A 20,940-nucleotide genomic window follows, 5' to 3' on the forward strand; every position below is an offset into this window, starting at 1 on the left:
TAAAGTGTAATAAAGTGTTTTTATTATTAAACAAAATCATGTCCCCCCATCTTCAATTAGTATTGCTCTTTCCTTTAATGCAGTCTGTTGTTATCCCCAAGATAATTTTAAAGATCAAATTCACTGCAGATATGACATCAATTGGTTCAAAGCATTTGGAGGTACACTTCAATTTCTTTGAATATAAGCTAAATCCATTATTAGGACCAAGAATTAACAAACACACTGCCATCTGATTTATCCAAGTTTTTTTCCACTTTGCCTGCTCTCGCCCCTTTTCTGATACAGTAGAGAAAAGTGTACTCAAGGCAAGAACTCCCTGATCACACTGGCTGATCACACCTGTCTATTGGAGAGGTGCGGCTTTCAATAGGATACTAACCTCATAGAGAACATTCAAACCATTAATGTCTTCTGTGAGGGTTGCAAAACCAAAGTTTACAGTTCTGCAGTGTCTCCAGGAAGTTTTTCCAGTCAGTTTTAATTAGACCTACATTCCATTATAAGCAGGTCCTCCTCCCCCTTCAGGTACAACCCAGTTAATATTTTGGCTTGGATCTTTAATATCACATGTCTTGCAATGGACACAGTTCTGAGCATTTATCTGTAACCGAAGACCTTCTCCAGATTCCACAGGAACGTATTCATACACTCCTGCAAAAACAAAAACAAGATTTTGCTGCAAAAATAACAGAAAGTTGAAAATAAATCGTCGTTAAAAACCTGTTATTTACAATAAAAGTTTCTGTGAAATACTGAAGTCATTATCTACTTTCCTTCTTTCAAGCTGCTTTGATCCAAAGATCTTGAGCTCTAAATAGGGAGCTTTTATTTCTTGAAGGAAAATATGACAGAGAGATACATAACCACTGCCAGTGTGATTCTTGGATTCTACCCATCACCAAGTAGGGGACTATATTATCTTTTATTATGATAGAAGGTAGTTTAGGTAAACTAGTAGGGGCAATCCATACATCACAATAAGAATTATAATGAGGACAATTCAAAATCATGTGGTATAGAGAGTCAACCTTTTCAAATTGCATGGGTAGTTGCTTCAGATCCCTAGAATTATTGCCAGTTACTAAAAGATTACAGGAGCCCCATCTTGATTATGCTATTAAAACCTTATGGGTATTACAATGTATTACAAGGGCAAAACACAACAACAACAAATCTAATGGGGCTAGTAGAATTCTTCCGATAGTTCCAGGTCCCTTATATACCAACATATATTCAAGGTGTGTGATTATTAAAATTAATTTAAGATTAAAGTATTAGTACTTCAGGCTTATTAATTGTATCCCCACCAATATACCCCTAGTCAAAATGAAGAGACGCCCCTACAACAGATGTTCAGAGAAGAAAGGGAATAGAACGTCCTGAGAAAATTTAATCCAGGGCTCTTCACTTAAATCAAGGGGGAGGGGGAAAGAATTTCAAATGCCGGAGCTGAAGGAAGAGAAAGAGCCAGATGAGATTGAGCTAATTAACTACAGGCGCACCTTGGCAAAGTTAAAAAAAGCTCTAATAAATAAAATTAAAAAACAATCTACAAAGCATGCAATAAAAGAAGAAATATACAATATAAATAAAATTAAAAGATTATGGTAAACTAAAATATTCAGAATGAAAGAGCACAATACAGCTTTAGGTATTTTTAGTTGATATTTAAAATTAATATACAATCGATGTAACATAAATTAAAACTTCAAGGCTAATACTTAGAAGGTAAATAGTTAAAAGGTTTAAAATTCAGCAAGAGCAATAGAGCGTAGTAAGTCAGTAAGTATATACAGCTCCCCCAACCCCACCTTCGACATAGGAGGACAGAGGAGAAAAGGAATTTTGTTGCAACTAATTAGTTAGGAATCCCACCAAAATCAAAAGGCATAGATAGATAAGATTAACGAGGAATAAAATAAGGGGAAAGAAGGGGGAAAAATACAAAACTGCAAAGCTGCATAGCCTCAAGAGACTGGTAATACGGGAGATGAAAAAAAGGAGAGCTTAAAACAGGTGGCAAGCTATGAAGGGGAAAATAAAGAGAAGAAGAGTAGAGGAAAGTAATTAAATACATTTAGTAAATTGAACAAGTGAAACAGAGCTCTTAAGAATTCTGAGCTAACCGCTGAGATTTATTTGTAGGAGCAGCTGTTCTACAACCATAATTTTATAATACAGTTTTATAAAATAGAGGCTCTTAGATACCAGCAGGGCAGAATCGTTGCTCGGGTCCATCATATATGGCTAGGTTTTTGTTGACAGGAACACTGTCATCCTTCAGAGTCAAATGTGGTGGTTGGTCGTGTTCATGATTAGTACCACTAAGAGCCACTGATGAAAGCAAGTCAAAACTGATTTTCCCATCAGGTTTGGGGTATTCAATAGGTGTGCAGTCTTTGGCTGGCTTCAGCTGCGCTGCGTCTGCCCCTAAAATAAAGCAATTAACTTTGTAAGAATGGACAGTATAACTAAAATTAATACTGTTTATTTTATATTGGATATAGCAGTATAAAAAGAGTGTAGAAAATACTATCCTGACAAACTTCTCTTTTTTAAAAGAAGCGAGGTTTCTTTGAAGCATCTTCATGTGATCAAGTCCATACACTAAGTGGGAAAAATCTTTCAAGCACTTCAAGTTTAATACTTCACACAAGTCCATGGTGAGGCAAAAATAAAGACAATCTAGGATGCAGAATTGTGAAAGTTCCAAGAAAACATTGGCTGCTACAACAAAGGCCAAGAACAAACAGTATTGTGCATTAACAGGTGATAGAAAACAACAAATACAATGCTATTTCGAAAGTACATAGTACAGTCACAGTTCCCGTTGCCTTATTTTTAAAATAATACTGTAGGTCTGAAAAACAGTACAGAAAAAGGCTACCAAAATCTATGAAAAGGATGGACCTTCCATATGTGGTAAATGTGAGCATCTCTGCTTTAGTTTTAAAAGACAACTAAGGTGGATTATGATAAAAGGTTTATAGAATTATCAGTAGTATGGAACAGGTGGCAAGAGAAACTTTCCATTGACTTGAGTTCACTTAACTGGCAATAGAAAGGATCCTTCCTACCCTTATATGAACAGAAGGAGTGTGCAAAAAGGCTATTTGACACAAAAAAAGCAACTCCTGAAGGTCAGGAATCATGAGGATTTGGAAGTCAAGCAGCAGTGAAGTGTCAGACACTACCCATTCTTGCACAAACTCTGACTTCCTGAAAATGCCCTGAAGCACAGGAGCAGCTCTTCAGGGAAGGAAAGATGGGAAGAAGGCAAAGACCTATTCAGCAAATTTGCGAAAGGGTTAAATCCAACAAATAGGACAGATAAGCTCCTTCACACAACAGATAACTAATTGTGGGATTTTCTGCTGTAACTTGGGGGATTTGGCCACTAGTTTAGATGGCTTCTTAAAAAGATTAGAGAAAGCTGGATGATTACCAGTGATTATTAGCCATGTTAGCTAAATGGAACTTTCAGAGGCAGTGTGAATACCAGATCCTAGTGAGAAGCTACAAGGCAAAGCCATCATCTTCATCTTGTGCTAGTCACATCCCTTTGGCTGGCTGCTGGAAACACTAACTGGCACTGCAGAATTCATTCATATCAGAAAAGCAGTTCTCATGTTCTCAGTTATTTTCTCTTCTGCTCAGTGTTCCAGCTAAAAGATTCGACACTACCTTTTTGTACAGCCATAACAATAAACATGAAGACTATCAACAAATATTAAGCTATAAAGTCTATGCTGCTGTTGGGAAACACACCTGGGTGTTTTAACGTCCAAGGCTCCATTCCTCTTAGTATCCAATAAAATATGCCAGTGTAAATCATTCCTCCATACACTCCCAGGACTCCGTGGCACGAAGGACGGATATTCCTAACTGCGTACAGTTCTTTCCATACCCATGACTTTTTCAAACTGTCTTCGTATTCAGGCACATAAAGCCCTGAGAATAAGAGGTTAAATGTCGAACTTAAGAAATTTAGAAAATTACAATCTCTTTATTTCATAATGATGCATAGCTAACTACGTAAGATACACTGCATATTCTCATCACTGCTGTTCATTAAGGCTGCCTCTAACAACATTTATAAAGTAAAAACACTTAAAATTGTTGCTAAAAATCAAATCATGAGGAAAGTAAAATGAACAGTATATGGTAAAAATAATTGAAAACTCAAGATGGAAGCCTAAAGCCATGGAGAAGAAATACCATGACTGAACTGCCACAAGACAGAAGGCCTAGCCTCTCGTGTTCACCCACTTTTATTCAGAAGAAGGTCTCTGAAGCTGATCGTAGCTGACAAGTAGGCTTATGTTGGAGAAAGGAGCCAACTAGATACCCTAACCTCAGATCATTTAATAACAGCCAGGCACTCTACACCATACGATACTTGAACTGTTAATTCAAGGGAAAAATTAGAAATTGCATCTCAATTAACTAGTGCTGCACTAGAATGGATACCGGAAAGGTTGCTGGTCGGGAAGGGACACCCTTCATGATGCTTCCCCTTCCATTGTGCCTCGCAAGTTCTCCAGAGTTCGTGAGGCTTCAGGCTGGCCAGGCAACGTGGGCCTGGCAGGCTTCAGGACGCCGAGCAGCGATGCTGGGCACCCTGATGTCACCAAGGAAGGTGGGGCCGGGCCTATTTAGGTCAGGGCCCGGCCTTCCCACCTTCCCATTTGCCACAAGGAGCGCGTTTGGTGAGTAACCCCCCCTTTTTTGGTTTCAGCTTTGGCTGGTAGGGGGTGGGGGGCCAGCAGGGCTGGCCTCGCACCGCCTGCCAGCCCAGCTGCCGCCATGGCCCTCTCCCAGCTTTGGCCGATTGGGGGTGGGGCCGGCAGGGCAGGCTGCGCGCCGCCAACCAGCCCAGCCGCCACGGCGGCCATCTTCCGGCTGCGGCTGGTTGGGGAAGGCCTCACGCCGCCTGCCAGCCCAGCCACCACAGAGAACATCTTCTGGCCTCAGCCGGTTGGGGGTGGGGCCAGCGGGGAAGGCCTCGTGCTGGCGCAGCCGTGGCGACGGCCATCTTCTGGCTTTGGCCGGTTGGGGATGGGGCCGGCGGAGCAGGCCTCGTGCCGCCTGCCGGCCTAGCCAGCACCGCAGTCTTTTTTACGGTTTCACCCGGTGGGGGCCCACCACTCCTGCCACCAGTGCGGCCTCCCATTTCGGCCTCAGCCAATGGGGGGGCTGCCCGTCGCTCCCCCCTCCCGCTGGCCTGAACAAGCCAGCGCAGTGCAGCGATCGGAAGCAAGGAGTCTTTGATTGGGAGAGCTGGGTTAGGCAACTTCCCCAGTATTCATTCTTTTGGGGGTTCTTTGTATTAGCAAAGATGGGGGTTTAATTCCGGTTTTTTCTCAGCGGAACCTTCTAGCAATTCATCTCCTCCTCCTTTTGTGTTACACCTTTGCTACCCCCTTGCTGCCACACTTTAGAAGGCTAGTTGCTAGTGGTTTAATTGCTAGCTACCCACCTTTTGATTCATCATGGCTCCGGCTAAGACCTCAGGGGCCGCAGCTCCTAAGAAGGGACAGGGTGCCACAGGCTTAAAAGCCCAAAAACAAAAGGCTGCAACGGCAGCCAAGGGTGCTCTAGCCAAAAAGGCTAAGGGGTCTGGAGCGGAGCCGGCTGTATGGCTCGCACCGGGCATCTCCACACGGGCAACATGCAGGGGTGGGAACCTGGCAGCGGCCCCCAGACCAAGGGTTGATGAGGGGGCCCGGAGCTCTAGACGGCCAGTTAGCCCAGCATGCTCTGCATCCCCCCACATTCCTGCCTCTGGTTCCGGTGGGGCTGGTGACCGTAAGAGAAAACACCCTGCCCCAGCAAAGCGAGGCAACCCATGGCAGCGCATGGGAAACGTTCTCATGCAAAGCATGAGGTAGTTGTCTGTGTACTGAGAATCACTATGAGTTTTTAAAGTATGCTTTAAGATGCATTTATGTAATTATGTCCACTGCAATTCCTGTGGAAGAAAAACGTATCTTCCATTTTGTGTTCTTTTCAAGTGCAAATAAAGCTGAGTTAGAATCAGCCTCACCTGATCCAAGAAAAATATGATTGCTCATTTAATTTCATTGAAAATGATATAATATTCTAATTGTTTATTCTAAATAAAAGTAAGTATGACCTTTAAAAATCAGGAGGATTAATTTGCAAATAAAATTATTTTCAATAGACATTCAAGATCTTAGAATACCCCAGAATTTGATACTGAAAATATTTTGTGCCATAGCACAGCATACTAATAGAACCAAAAGCATTCTGAACTCTCCAGTTCTCACATATTTCAAATATACATTAGTCTGTCATACAGTAGCATTGTTATTGAAATTTAAAGACATAAGACAATCACTAATTTCCATATAAAGTGATCTTACCTATTGTTTTTGATTGGAGATTTTCACTAATTAGTTGGCTGAAAATGGCTTCAGAGGCTAGCATGCCACTCTTCATGGCAGTGTGGGTACCTTTAATTTTAGGAACATTCATAAAACCTGGACTACATCCAATAAGAATTCCACCAGGGAAGCTGAGTTTGGGTATGGACTGTTAAGAGACAAGTTAACTGATGTCAATGTTAAGCTTCTCAGGACCTACTGGCAAAGTAACTTCATGATACCTTTCTCCTCCTCAACCTCAAATTTAGAAATCTCACATGAATATTTTTTATGCCCTCCTGGAAGGACCACGTCTTCTCATACTGTCCAGCACATCAGCTAAGACCCTCCTCACAGGTTCTGACCTCTGTGGCCCACCTTCATACATGAGGAGGGCGGCAACCTGAGACACCTTGCCATTGGAATGTCTTTTCCCTTGAGGCTTACCTGGTACCTACACTACAAAATATTTCTGTTTACCCAGACTTTTAATTTATATTCTCAAAAATATTTTTCTAGCTTTTAAGATCCATTTTGAACTGCTCCATGATTGGTGTTCTGACTATGTTTCTGAAAGCTGGGTTTTAAGAACTTTTATGATTTTTATGTTTTTATTATGTTTTATTTTGTAAAGCTGCCTCAGGCCAGGTTCATGGAGAGGCAGCATAAAATGTTTCCAAATAAATAAATACATAAAACAGATTACCATTAATTGCTTGACATAGATTTGGATATTAACAACTATGGTATTTTTTGACAGCAAACACTACTCAGGAGTACCCTCCATGTACCACCTGCAACACGAAAAACACCTAGTGCCTTACCCAGCTGTATCGATAAGATATAAAATAATAATATTTCAGAACATTGTTATGCGAGCCTTATGTCTAGGTATTTCTAAAGTTAACAGATACACATTAAAGAGATTTGTCCCATTAGATATAATTAGTGCAGTACTTAGGTGAGAAACCCCCCTCCACTAGATTATATCTTAATGTAATTGCTGTATTCCTAGGATTACAACCAAGCTAATTTTTTTCTTTATGAAAACATGTTTAGTTTTGCTGCAAAATATGGGCCCAAAAACAAATGATGTTAATTCTGCTTTCTATATTGTCTTCCAACTGTTCTGTTTTATGCTATGTTTGTTGAACTGAAAAGTCCAATAAACAATCCATATTGCCAGAATTTTACCTGGTAACCACCTTCATTAAGAGCTCGAGCCCCATAAGCAATCCTCTTTCCACCTTCTAAAGTAGGCTGTACACTGGGATGGTGTTTCCACCTCTGGAATTCCTTAAATGGGCTTAAGAAAGGATTTTGATAATCCAAGCCAACCTATAAAAATATAAAATAAAAAGAACATTACAAAAAAAATCCCTCCAAACTAACAACAAGAACCATATCCATTTATCGTTGGATTGACTTCTTTAGAAATATTGCCTCTTATGCTTCCAAGGCAGAATGTCAACACACAACTTTGTCTGATGATAATAGCTGCTTTTTATCACAGCTCCCATATACCTTGCATGCATTAATAGGAGATCCATGCAATTTGCTGAAGGGTGACCCTCTAAGCAGCAACTGCTCTGTGAATCCAGCCCTTATGGTTCACGTATCAGTTTTTCTTATCATATGCATAAAAATGACATGCGTATGAAGCTACGGGTTCTGGAACAGGGCGAGACACTATGCAGCCATAAAATATCTTTCCTATATTATTTAGAGTGGGTCAGCCTATCCTTTGATTTACCACCCAAGGCCATAATCTGTAAGTGCTAGTGCCAAGAAAATAAGGTCAGCTTTGGTAAAGTACCACCAGTTTATAGGAAAATTCTAGCCAATGTCAAGCCAGGAAGAAACAAAGACTTTGTGATCATGGTGTCTCCCCTGCCAGGTAAGTATGGATTATTACAAGGGCCAGAGATGGATTATCACAAGGGCCAGATCCAATACCTTCCCATTGGCCATTACAAAGGGTTGTTACTTATCCATCCCTCTCCAGGATCAGGTTTGTCCACACTTAAAAATCAAGTGGAGACTCTTGCTCACATTATTCTTGACTGTCCATTAAGGGGAAGGTTGTGAATATGGCCCCTGTAGGACAAATCTGAAAGTTAACTGACCACCTTGTTGTGGAGCATCTATTAAACAATACACATGTCATGCTCTTGGAAAAAGTAGCAAAATTTCTTTTACAAGTGACAGAACTTTCTGGCAATGGTATACCGCTGGTACAGTCTTCCTGTCTTCGTGGACACGGAAACATAATACTCTCTATTTGTATTCCAAAAATGTCTGGCAATGCTCTAGAATCTATTTTAAATGCCAAATAAAGGTGGTTGTTGTTAAAAAAAACAAAATTAAAGGATCTAAAAGTTACCACCAGCTTGCGTCAAGAAAGCATCTATTTTTAATCAATTCACAAATTAACAGTTATTATGAACAGGCAAACTATTTCTTTAAATTTCATACAGCAATTTTTTGTCATTTTGTCAAAGAATTCCAATGTACACAACCCATCCCCACTTAGCTACCTGCTCTGCAAACTGTGCAAATAAATCTCTCCCCCATCGGTTCCTGCCTGGTGTATCTCTCTCCTGCACTCTGTCTGTTTCTCCCTCCCTGTTACAATAACCTTCTGCAACAAGGCTTCACTCCCATAACCATGGGGCAATATAATCTTATATGACACATAAAAGTGTCTGTAAACATAGCCAATAAGTGCAGAAGGTGCTACAGTATAAGAATCAGACACTCGGTAAACATGATTATGTTTTTTCCTGGAAAGCTATAGGGCAATTGTTATTTATTAAGAGGTTTCCAGTATAAGAACAATCAAAAAGAGCTGTCTCTGTAGCAGCAGAACGGCCGGGGGGGGGGGGGGGGGGGCAAATTTACTACATGCTTTGGAAGAAGGTACACTTTTGGCTTTTACCTCTAAGAGCACCTAGTTCAAAACATCTACGGAAGCTCTCTAATAAATACATCATCATCGATCAAAATGCTGACTGGGAAAACATTCTGAGCCTAGTCTGCATCAGGGTTCAGTCCTGCAGCTTGCTTTCACTACCAATACAAAGCCCTCAGAAGAGCAAAATGTTCTTCTGCATACTTGCATAATAGATTTATTTTGATACAGAAATCCCACAACCAACAGCAGTTAAGATGTGACAATATCTGTCCTAAACGCTACAAAAAGCATTTGTCAAGATGCCAGAAGGCTATTTAAGCAGTGGTTAAGATTACCCATTTTGATACAAACACTGAACGATTAGAAATGCAGCCAGATTTATTTCTACGATGGTATCTGAAAGTGTCTGTCACAACCAGTTATGAAAGTGTTAACTGTCTGTGCATAAACAGGATGAGGGGAAAACATTATAATGAGCTGTCCTATTGATTAGTTTCATAGCCATTGCTTGTATGTCTGTAAGCACGTATACCTGAAGTTATGAAGTTAACTTGTTTTCTTTGTTCTCACATACTAAAACTCAAACTCTCAGTCCTTGCCATGTGCTGGTACAACTGTAAATATGTAACAGTATACTATAGTTTTTATTGTTTTATCTCCATGTTACCACACCCTTTTAGCTAAAAACCTTTATACTGAGCAACTCACTAGTATCTGGGTCTTTACTGGTATCTGCCTTAGTGACATTCTATTCAGTATTACACACATCCATATGCCTTTATTGACATAAAAATATAATACACTATAATAACCAAAAAGAGACACAGTTGATCAACATTAAAAAGTAATATAAAATAGAACAGAAAACAAAATTATATAAATACATATATTTTACAATACCTAAAATTAACACTTTTTCCTAACAACGCAAAGATTTACAGTGCCTTGTAGGAAATTAGCTACCCTCTCACATAAATCTGCGGAAGGGGTATTTAATAAAAAGGATATCAAAGCTGCAACAGAGGAGTCGGGTCTCAGTGTAAGTATAGAGGTTAAGAACTTACCTAAATATAGAATGAGCAGATTAATAAAATATGTAGTACTTTTTCAATAGTTCCTGAATCACAAGGACAGACTCTTTCTGCATATGGTACTCTCTGGAATCTTCCTTTTAGCTAAAAACTTCCAGAGAGTAGGGCAGATGGCATGGCATTAAAGCTATTCATTTAGCTAACAAAAGCATATTTTGTATTAATGTTTGCAATAAAAGGAAAACATTCCAAAATAAAGCTTCATGGCAAAGATGCAATACTTACCACAAATCCTAGGGCTACTAGAGGTTCACCTTCATTTAAATGATAAAGAAATGATCCCCCATATGTATGTCTGTCCAAAGGCCAGCCAACTGTATGTTCCACTCTTCCTGGTTTCCATTTCTTTTCATCAATAAGCCACAGCTGGATGAGAAAAATCCCACAGTTCAGCAGAAATTTTCTCAAAATTTAATCCTAAATCACAATCCTATTTGTAATTTTTCATTCTACAGAATTCAAAGCTGAGAGTCAAGATGTGCTACCAAAAACAATTAGCATTAACCAACTTTATTAGCTGGGTGGCATAAATCCATTAAGCCCTATGGAGGACTTTTCCAGTGGTATTTTTTTAAAAAAATATTTTTCTGTCTCCCCTATGTAATTTTCTATTCTACAGAGAACCAAAATGTGCTACTAAAAGCATTAATAAACTTCATATTAGCTGGGTGGCATAAGTCCATTAAGCCCTAAGGAGGGTTTTCTAGTGACTTAAAAAAAAAAAAAGATTACTTTTCTGCCTCCTCACAGCGCCAGAAAGCCCTCTGGAGGCGGCAGGGTGGTGAAGCAGTGATGCCGCTCCCATCCATCTTGGGCTGTGCATTGGGCTGCAAGCTCCTTTATAAGCATGCCGTTCCTAAAACTATCAATGTTCCAGAATTCCAAGCAACTTTATTAAAATGTATGTTCTCTGGGATGGCGTAAAACAGTGATAACCAGCCTCAAAAAGAAGAAGGCAACACAATTTTAAGGCTATTTTCAGCTGTTATTCCAATAGACAAGACAAACCTAGCTTCAGTGAAAAAAAGCAACTATAATACAGAGAAGGTGCCTGCAGTCAGCCCTGTAATACTTGGGAAATCTTTCTTACTTGGCTGTGTCTTGATTCTCCCTTTATGCAGGGATACAATCAATAATTCTTAGGCTAAAAAATTGATCTTTAAACGGACATTGTGACACTTCAATCTACCAGTCAATGCTACCTGACATTACAAACCTTAATATGTACAGATTTTTTGTCTAAAACAATAATAATGCTACCACTTGTTGGTGACTTCAGTCAAATAATGCTACAAACGGTATAGTTGAAAATGGTACGACAGCAGAAATTCAAACTCAACTAGTTTTATTAATGAAGAAATTATCAGGCTACACTATGACAACAGAGCTTTAAAAAGTTCTTTAAATAAAGCTAATATACCTATAATACAGGTTTCTTAGAATCAATGAGTAATATAGCAATACCTCCTTAAGTCCAATGCCATAGGTCTGAGGCTGGCAGCTCTCCCTCAGGTTGTATGTGTTGTACAACTGCTTTGCAAGATGACCGTGACAACCTTCAGCAAATACTGTGATTTTGGCATGCAGTTCCAAACCTCTTTCAAAAGTAGTCTACAACAGAAGAACATATGTCACACTGTCACACAGTTAATATGAAGTTTGTTCAGGAAGTGTCATGGACTGCCCTAATTTAGAATGGGAAGATGAGTCTTCAGAGAAGACGAAAACATGTCCCCAAGCCCCACCTTGCCATACACTTCCACCAAGATGCACTTTCCAATGCCTCCTAAAAGGGACTCTGAGCCAGCAGGCCCCTCAGGCCCCAGCAAGTATCCATTAGACCCCAGCATAGTCCCCAAAGTACCACAGGAGCAGAGAAGGTGAAGTGAAATTGGTCAATGTTTCCTTTGACAATACACAGTTTATAAAGAACTACCAGACTGGACACTAAGTTTATTAACTACCTTAGGTGCTCCATCCTTTTGGATGCCAACATCATTTGTGGCAATCCCTTTCACGCTGCCATCTTCATGGAAAAGAACCTACAGAAATATTAAAACAATCTATTATTTCAATGTATTTACCAGACTATGCCTCTGAAATTTTATCTTTTGTGTAGTACCTAGATGTCTAATTGTTGCTATTACTATTTCTACTGATATTTGTTTGAAATAGCCTAGAAATATATTTTAAAATCTTAATGTTGCAATTGTTCTAACATTCCCTGATATGAAACTAGTAGATTCTTTCCAAAAATGTTACAACCATTTTAGGTATCATGAAGATTTTATAGTATGTTGGGAAATTCTTATACATACACTTGAGGACCACCTTCTGCCACTCTGGCCTCCATGGCCCAGCATGGCAGAAGACAACCAGAGACAGGCTTTACCAGTAACAACACTTTACCTCAGCAATGTTCTCACTCAAGGGTCCTCGTTTATTGTCTTAGGGGTCAGGCCAAAACATTTCTCTTTACCCAGACTTTTAACTCAAGGGTTCTATTCTTTTATTAGGTGTTTTTATGATCTACAATAAACACTAAAATCGACTGCAATCCTCCTCCTTATGAAAGTGACTTCCTGAGCTGTCCCATTATACTACAGTTCTATAGTCTTGAGCCCTTGTTGCTGCTTGGCTTGTTTTATAGCTGGTTATAATATTGGCAATTCAATGGTCTTCTTTTTTATTTCATTTTTGTATTGTTTTTACTATGTAAACTGTCTTGAGAAGGACTCTGGAGAGGGAACATAAACATCTTCTAAATAACTATGTAAACTATGTAAATGAAGGTAACTAAGGTAAATGTAACTAAGGTAAATGTAACTAAGGTAAATGTAACTAAGGTAAATGAAATAACTAAGGTAAATGTAAATAACTATGTGAATGAAGTATTAATGGACACAAAATTAAACAGCAATAGTTATTATTACCTCTGCCGCTGCATAGCCAGGATAAATTTCAACACCAAGCGCTTCGGCTTGCTCTCCAAGCCAGCTCACAAAATGTCCTAGGCGAACTATGTAATTCCCATGATTAGTCATTGGAAGGCCTAGTTAAAATGAAAAATCTCACCATAGTACATTTCAAAAACACTACACAAAATTTGTTTCAGTGTTCAGATTTTACCATACTCATGACTTATTCAATCTCTTACTAGCTTTAGAAACAAGTTCACAAACTATAATGGCACACAAAATATTTTAGTTGGTTGTCCACTCTATATTAACTACATTCATCATTTATGCCGTACTTATGACTTCATAGAACCATTTCAGCAAAAACAAACAGTGGCACCTTGAAGTGGCACCTTGAAGATTAACACATTAACCCCAATATAAACCTCTGGAATATTTTTTTAAGATTACAAAGATTTCTCTGTGTGTCACCTGGAAGAGATTTTTACTTGCTCCAAAAGGGCAGGTAATTGACATTTAGCTAGCGTGCCATCGCAGTGGCTAGGCTACTTCAGGGACTCCTGGTAACATCTAGATTAGATTACAGCAATGTGTTCTATGTGGGGCTGCTCTTGAAGACTGTTCAGAAGCTATAGGCAGTACTTAGATGTTTGCTGGTACAGACTGAAGGTTCACAGGGACTGTATTCCTCCAGTCTTTTTCCACATATACTACCTTCCAATTTGTTCCTGGACTCAGATCACAGCATTGGTATTGACCTTTAAAGCCCTACATTTATTTTATTCATTTGTACCCCACCTTTCTCCCCAATGGGGATCCAAATAAGACTAGCGTTCTCCTCTCCTCTCCTCTATTTTATCCTCACAACAATCCTGTGAGAGTATGACTGGCCCTAGGTAACCTAAGGAGCTTCCATGACACAAGTGGGGATTCCATCTTAGGTTTCCAAGATACTAGTCCAACACTCTTTAATCACTATACTACACTGACTATCATATTTCTCCTACATGTAGCCACCTGTGTGCTATGATCATCTTCCAAAGGCCTGACAGGTGGCAATACAAGAAATACCCTTCTTAGTCATGCTGCCAACATTTTGGAACTCCCTCTCCAGGGAACTCTCTGCCCAGGATTAGTCTGCCCCTTTTACTGTTGCCTTTCACTAAAGAGTAAGACTTTTTTGTTTTGTTGGCGTAATCGCAAAAATGATTATTGGACTTCCTGTCCTGGTTAAGCTATTTTGTGTGCTATGCTTTTACTGAATAGTTTAAATAATATATTTTAAATGCAGTTTTAATTTCTTAAATGTTTCAATTTTGTGGTCTCAGCAGGCCTTAAAACTAACACTAAAAATTCACATTTTTGCTCTATATTAAATAATTGTGAATTTAATAACCCTGCTTTCTATGAAATAAGTATATTGGTTGCGAGTTTCAATATTTTTGCTATAATTAACCATAGGCAGTAGCTATTCAATTTGTATTCAATTGGCGAAGATTCTCACAAGTTGTTTCTCAGCCTCAACATGGTTTACTTTAATCGGTATTAAAAATTTGCAGCAAAGCCCACAATGTGCCTACACAAAAGTGATGAACAAGAAAAACACCTTGTGTAAGCACCTTGTATCTAAAGTCATTTTCCCCTTCATCACAAACTGTACCTGGAAGAATGGGAACTGGAATTCTAGAGCTTTTTGTCAGTATTCCAAATTTGTCTTCTGTAACGGTGGTATTAAGTGGAGCCTAAGTTAAAAAAAAAAGATTAGTTTAAGAAAATTGCATGTCCTTTTTCAAGACCTTGAACTGTTCTGACCATAATAAATTCAAACTGATTGTGGGCAGATATACAGTATTCTTGTGAGAATTTTTCATATTTATGAGCCTGTAAGAAATTGACAAAAATGGAAAATTCATGGGAGATATTCACCTTCAAAAAGTTGAACTTGGACTAGTTTTCTCTAGTCAATTCACAGACTGCTGAAAAGGTCAACAGAAACACATATATGAATTCCCAGAAGAGTTCTTACACTGCTAAGCTGGAAGGGCTTAGAGAGAAAGAGTGGTTTGTCAAAGTCCTCTGGTTTCTATTATTTGAAATTACTGTACCCAGGCACTTGAATTCCAGAGTTTTCAGAGGAAACAGATACATAATCAGTCCAGTAATTCATTGTCAAAGCAATACTATCTCACCAGTGCAAAGACAACTGGTTACTCTACAGACTAATAAAGCCGAGTGAAAGAAGAAGCCTTAAAACTGAGTAATCTCACCCCTCGCTCTTTCCAGTCTGGGAAAAGCTCCTCCAAGGCACGTGGTTCCAAGCAAGCCCCCGAAAGTGTATGTCCACCAAGCTGAGCTGCTTTCTCTACCAGGCACACACGGATTTCTTTGTCATGTTCACTCGCTAACTGTTTGAGCCGAATAGCTGCAGAGAGTCCTGCAGGGCCTGCTCCAACAATAACGACATCTGCTTCTTCAGCAAATCTTTCCATACTCACACCTTTAGCAGAACAGTAAGAACAAATAATGTGTGGGAAGAACAACGGCTATCAAAACCAACAGCCTTCCTCTCCTTGGTGTCTGATCTGAAGGCCTAAGGGGGCAAATAATATTGTAATGACCCAATACATGGCAATTAAGTGGTTTTTAACTGAGTAGGGATTACTTACCATCATTCCTCCCCTTCTGCTAGTGAAGTGACATGGTAGTTAGAATGCTGCCAGCATAATTTAAGCAGTCACACCCCTCAAAGTCTATTGAAGGCAACAGGCTTAGAAGACTGTAACTTTGGTTAGAACTGCGCTGCATGAAACAAAACAGACATAAATATCCCATCCAGCACCCTTGTCAGAAAGAAGAATGGGCAAGGGCACCAAATAATCAATGCAGTCTCCAAATTTTGGCTTTGTTCTCCTGAAGTATTTCTGCAGGTAGAATGGTATTAACTCATGGAGCATAGCCTTTTTGCCATCCTCCTCCTGTTTCTGCCAGAAATGTGCCCTAAAATCTTGTCCATATGGGACAGGAGATTTTTCAAGAGCAGGACTGGAAGGCACAAATAGCAGTCTGCCACAAAGTGGGGGAGGTAAGAAAGCTGTGCTCTATGAGTTCATGTCCTTCTGCCTGTGGAAATACTTCAGGGGATTTAAGTCTTTAGAATCACATTTTTGGTTTTGACCAATATGAAAGAAAGCTTGTTTGTACTGATAAAATATCTGTTTGGGAACAAAGCTATTGGTTAAAGCCAAGCTCTTAAGTCTACCAGCATTAATTAACAAGGTATCAAATAATGCACAGTCAATCCAGAAACATCCACTTTATCATAGATTTATCTTGACATTCAAAACCACAATACAGAGGCATACTTAGGCAAACTGGAGCCCTGGGCAAAACCTGAGTTTGATGCCCCTTCATGGGTGGCCACCCTCCCGCACTGTGACCAAGCAATGATTTGTCATTTCAAAGTCACCATCACATTATAGAACATCCCCAATTCACAAATCTGAACACAGCAATGGGCCATGCCACACAGCAGAAATAATTTTTGGAAAACATTTTCAAAATGCTTTCAAAATGTTTTATTACTACTATGAAAACATTTTATGGTGTTGTATCCAGTCCCCCCAATTGGGGGAAACAGAATCACTAAACCAAAACTCACCAAACCTGGGTCATATCATCAGGATAGTCTCCCAAAAAATCCCTGAAATTTTGGTGCTGCTAGCCCAGGGGTAGGGAACCTGCGGCTCGAGAGCCGCATGCGGCTCTTCTGCCCTTGCACTGTGGCTCCATGAGCCGAGCTGCCGGCTTCATCCTTGCCCGCCCTGCAGGCAGCAGGGTGGGCGCATCCATGCGCTTCTCAGAATGAGTGGAGTAAAAGGTAACCCCCTATATGTATATAGTGTTATCTTCATTTTAAATGTCAAAAATTATTTGTGGCTCCAAGTGTTTTCTTTTCTCGTGGAAAACGGGTCCAAATGGCTCTTTGAGTGTTAAAGGTTCCCTACCCCTGTGCTAGCCTAGTCTGCGCCCCCTGCAGGCCAAAAACGGAAAAAACACTGAAAATACAAAATCCCTCACAAACGAACCTGCAATTTTGTCGCCCACCACAAGGCAGCTGCCCACTTTGCCCAATGGGAGGAACGCCTCTGCCACAGTAGCATGCTCTGTCATATAAGTATATCGACAGATCACCCTGCCCCAAATACAGTTAAGTCTACCTGCTCATATATCACTGTGGCAACAGCCTTCAAAAGAGAAGTGTAGATGTGACTTTCACTCACCTACTTTGAACAAAAGAGTGACAGTTCACAAGGATGGGTATTGTAAAAATACACTGCATTTAAATATTTGTTAATTACCTTCCCATCGTTTGTCGTTGTCGCGAGAGTGAATGGTATAGTGGGTAGTGATTCGAGGCAATGTGGATGAGGAAGCCCATCTTGTTGCACATAAAGGCAGGAGACAATCTTTTTTTGCTGATTTCAAAGCATTTAGACAATGACGCGCTGTTGTATGGAAACAAAGTGTTAAGAACTCTCCATTAATTTGAGTCAGTAACTTTGACAGTGAGGCAAAGAATTTTGTTGCTGAATTAGACAAATTATATACACAACACCAAGTTTGAATGTTACATGGCTAACATTTGCAGTCTTAGTGAAATTAATGCTAGCTCTGTATCCGTCCCAAGTATTTTTATGGTTTCCCACTAGGCATGTAATGATGTATCTAAGTCAATAAATGAGAAGCATCTGAGCACCTGAGAGTCAGCATACTGTAGTGGTTAAGGTGTCAGGCTAGGACCTAGGAAATTCAGGTTCAAATCCCCACTCGCACCACAGAAGCTAGCTGGGTGATCTGACTAGTATTTGGATGGATGATCTCCAAGGAATACTGGTGCCATGGTGCAGAGGCAGGCAATGGAACACCACCTCTGAATGTCTCTTGCCTATAAAACCCTACAGGCGGCGGGGGGGGGGGGGGATCGAAGAAGCTACCCCTTCTTCCAACAACAAAGACCGTCCTTGGTCAACTGACCAAGCCAAGTCAATTGACTAGCCAAGTATTTAACACATTAATTTCTAACAAAAGTAATAGAGGACAGTTCTAATTTCAGGACTCCAGTCCCTCTTCCTAGAAGAACTGCAAGCATGCACATTCCAGATCAAACAAAGACCACACCTCTTTACAATAGTCCATGCCATCAACTGCTAGGCACTTCTGAGAATGAACAGCACTTCTTGCCAGAGTAAATAACAGTGCAATCTAACAGAATCATATTCCTTTACACTCTCTAATGTAGCAAAAATAATATGCCATGCCGTCTGTGTTTAGATCTTTGCTAGTTATTTCCTAATCACAATCTGTAACCTCTCACTAGTGGAATGGTTTCTTAAGCCTGTGTAACTCACTCCATAGCTTGCAGAGAACCATAATTAACAATTATCATCAACAAAAGAAGATGATTTACTGCCATCCCTACCATGAGGTCTGAACTTCAGGAAGGCTCTGAAACTGTTCTTCTGCCAGCACCTGTTCCAAGGTGGGAGCCACCTGTCAACCACAAGCCCTACTGAGCAAGGGCCTTGCCCACTTTCCTCAAGGACAGGGCAGGCGCTCACAAGAGCTACAGAAGGAATGTCAAAGAGCCACAGATGGCTCACAAACCGCTGAGTATCACTGAGGCCCCTTCCACACATGGAGAATAATGCACTTTCAATCCAATTTCAATGCCCTTTGCAGCTGAATTTTTCTATGCAACAGCAAAATCCATTTGCAAACAATTGTGAAAGTGAATTGAAAGTGCATTATTCTGCATGTGTGGAAGAAGCCCATGTGAGTATCACTAACCCACATACTGATCTTCTGGCCATTGTGCAGAAGAAAGACATTATTTTTATTCATATTATTTGTATCGTATCATTAAAAGCCGATTCTTTGCTGACACAGGTATGCTATTATTAAAGGAATTATTGTCACAGATATGCTACCATTATAACCTATAAAGAAGTCAGGGCCTTGAGAGTCTCTACACCACTAATATACTGATGGCTGTTCAAACAAGCTGTTGTGTAAGAGATCTCACAACAAGCCACAACCTTTCGCCTAATTTTATTTTTCACCGCCAGAGGGAGAAGACCTGCAGAATGCAGCAGCATGAAGAAATGCCCACCCCAAGCCTACTCTCTGCCCGAGGAAGAGTTTTATTTCTGTTTCCTTCACTGTCGTCTTCCAACCCTTGATTTTTGTTCGCAAGTATTAAAGTCAGAGTCACCCCCCCCGCCCCATCCTTGCTTAATAAGAGGCTCCGAACCAAATTATAACACGTCTCTCTGGACCCACAGGGAGACTTTTGCTCAGATCAAAATAGTGGTTTGACACCCCTTTGCTTTGCACACTGTAGTCTCGGTCCTGACACTGTCTAGGGCCCCTTCCACACATACAGAATAATGCACTTCCATTCCACTTTCACAATTGTTTGCAAGTGGATTTTGCTACCCTGCACAGCTGCAAAGTGCATTGAAAGTAGCATTATTCTGCATATGCGCAAGAGTCCCTAGGATTAGGTCTACTACGCTGCATAAGCAGTTCACTCTACTCGGAAGTAAGACCCGACCAAGGCTTATGTCTGTGTCTACATGCTCAGGATGACACGGATGCGGGGCAATATGGCTCAGGATCAAACTCAGGGACCAAAGACTATAAGCCCCCGGTGATTCAACAGGGGCAGCCAAATGCACGTGCAGGCAGATGAGTGAAGATAACGGCGGGGGCGGGGGCGGGGGCGGGGACAGACCCCTTCTCCGTCCTTCTTCCTCGGGGAATTTGGCTAACCCAGCTTGTTGTTCGCTCCGCAGAATTTACCTTGACGGGAAACTTGGCAGGCAGGGAGTAGCATTGCTCTTGGGCACAAAAGGCGGAGTGTCAAGGCACAAGGCTGGGGAGGGTCTCTTCCAGACCCCTTCCTGCCTCTCCCTTACTGCTTGCTAAATCGCGCGCGTGCGCAGCTCCTTTTCCTCTGCCCCCTGGCCGTTCACACGGAGGGATCCATGTTGTTTAACTTCCCGGCTAGCAGCAAATTCACTCCCGCCCACAAACTGCACGTCGGAGTTATGACGGCTCTGCAATCCGGCAGGGAAACTGGGTGTACCTACAAGGGCATGAGACCTCGCAAAAAAAACTACATTTCCCAGCATGCTCTCGCTCTCGAGCTTCCGCGCACTCCCCTTCACGCGCTGGACACGGCGAACAGCATGTTGGGAAGATGAGTTCTTGCTGCCTAGCGTCAAAGGCTGACCCAGCGCGGGCGAGCCATATGCTACGCAAGTACTCATCGGCTTGAAAGTTAGTCTATAGAAATCAATTCAACTTAGTCAAGTATTTACCATGTTATCCAAAATTACCCAAATGATTTCAATTACTGCAAAAACGACATTTTGGGTATCTTACCAGAAAACCTTCCTAAGAATCTGAATAAATTATGTTGGCACGTGAACTGTAGCAAGACTATCAACTGCAACCTGTTGGAAATCTGATGAAGATTTCACAATAGGGAAGATGAAATCAGACTTTGAAAACAAATTGAATGAAAGCAGAAAAGCAGCTTTGTTTTTGCTCTGCCATCTACAAGA

The 20,940-nt window shown here is 40.6% G+C and overlaps 1 protein-coding gene across 1 annotated transcript; it reads right to left on the reverse strand.

Annotated features, from left to right (window-relative positions):
• Window positions 1-20,446, reverse strand: ETFDH (electron transfer flavoprotein dehydrogenase). The gene is made up of 13 exons (XM_048509106.1): window positions 20,174-20,446; window positions 17,671-17,817; window positions 15,580-15,809; window positions 14,973-15,054; window positions 13,328-13,446; window positions 12,359-12,436; window positions 11,859-12,005; window positions 10,620-10,760; window positions 7,584-7,727; window positions 6,390-6,558; window positions 3,772-3,954; window positions 2,212-2,433; window positions 1-654 (listed from the first exon to the last, which is right to left on the reverse strand). The coding sequence occupies exons 1-13, from the start codon at window positions 20,205-20,207 to the stop codon at window positions 491-493; spliced, it is 1,860 nt and encodes a 619-aa protein (XP_048365063.1). The 5' UTR covers window positions 20,208-20,446; the 3' UTR covers window positions 1-490.
• Window positions 20,447-20,940: the final 494 nt, after the last annotated feature.

The sequence above is a fragment of the Sphaerodactylus townsendi genome, linkage group LG10 (genome assembly GCF_021028975.2).
Source record: "Sphaerodactylus townsendi isolate TG3544 linkage group LG10, MPM_Stown_v2.3, whole genome shotgun sequence".
Lineage (NCBI taxonomy): Eukaryota > Metazoa > Chordata > Lepidosauria > Squamata > Sphaerodactylidae > Sphaerodactylus > Sphaerodactylus townsendi.

Coding starts and splice junctions, on each gene's coding strand:
- ETFDH (XM_048509106.1), bottom strand. CDS start 20,207: ATGCTACTCCCTGCCTGCCAAGTTTCCCGTCAAG. Junction 17,818..20,173: donor CTGCCAAGTTTCCCGTCAAG/GTAAATTCTGCG, acceptor TCCATACAACAG/CGCGTCATTGTCTAAATGCT. Junction 10,761..11,858: donor ATGGCATTGGACTTAAGGAG/GTATTGCTATAT, acceptor TTTCTCATCCAG/CTGTGGCTTATTGATGAAAA.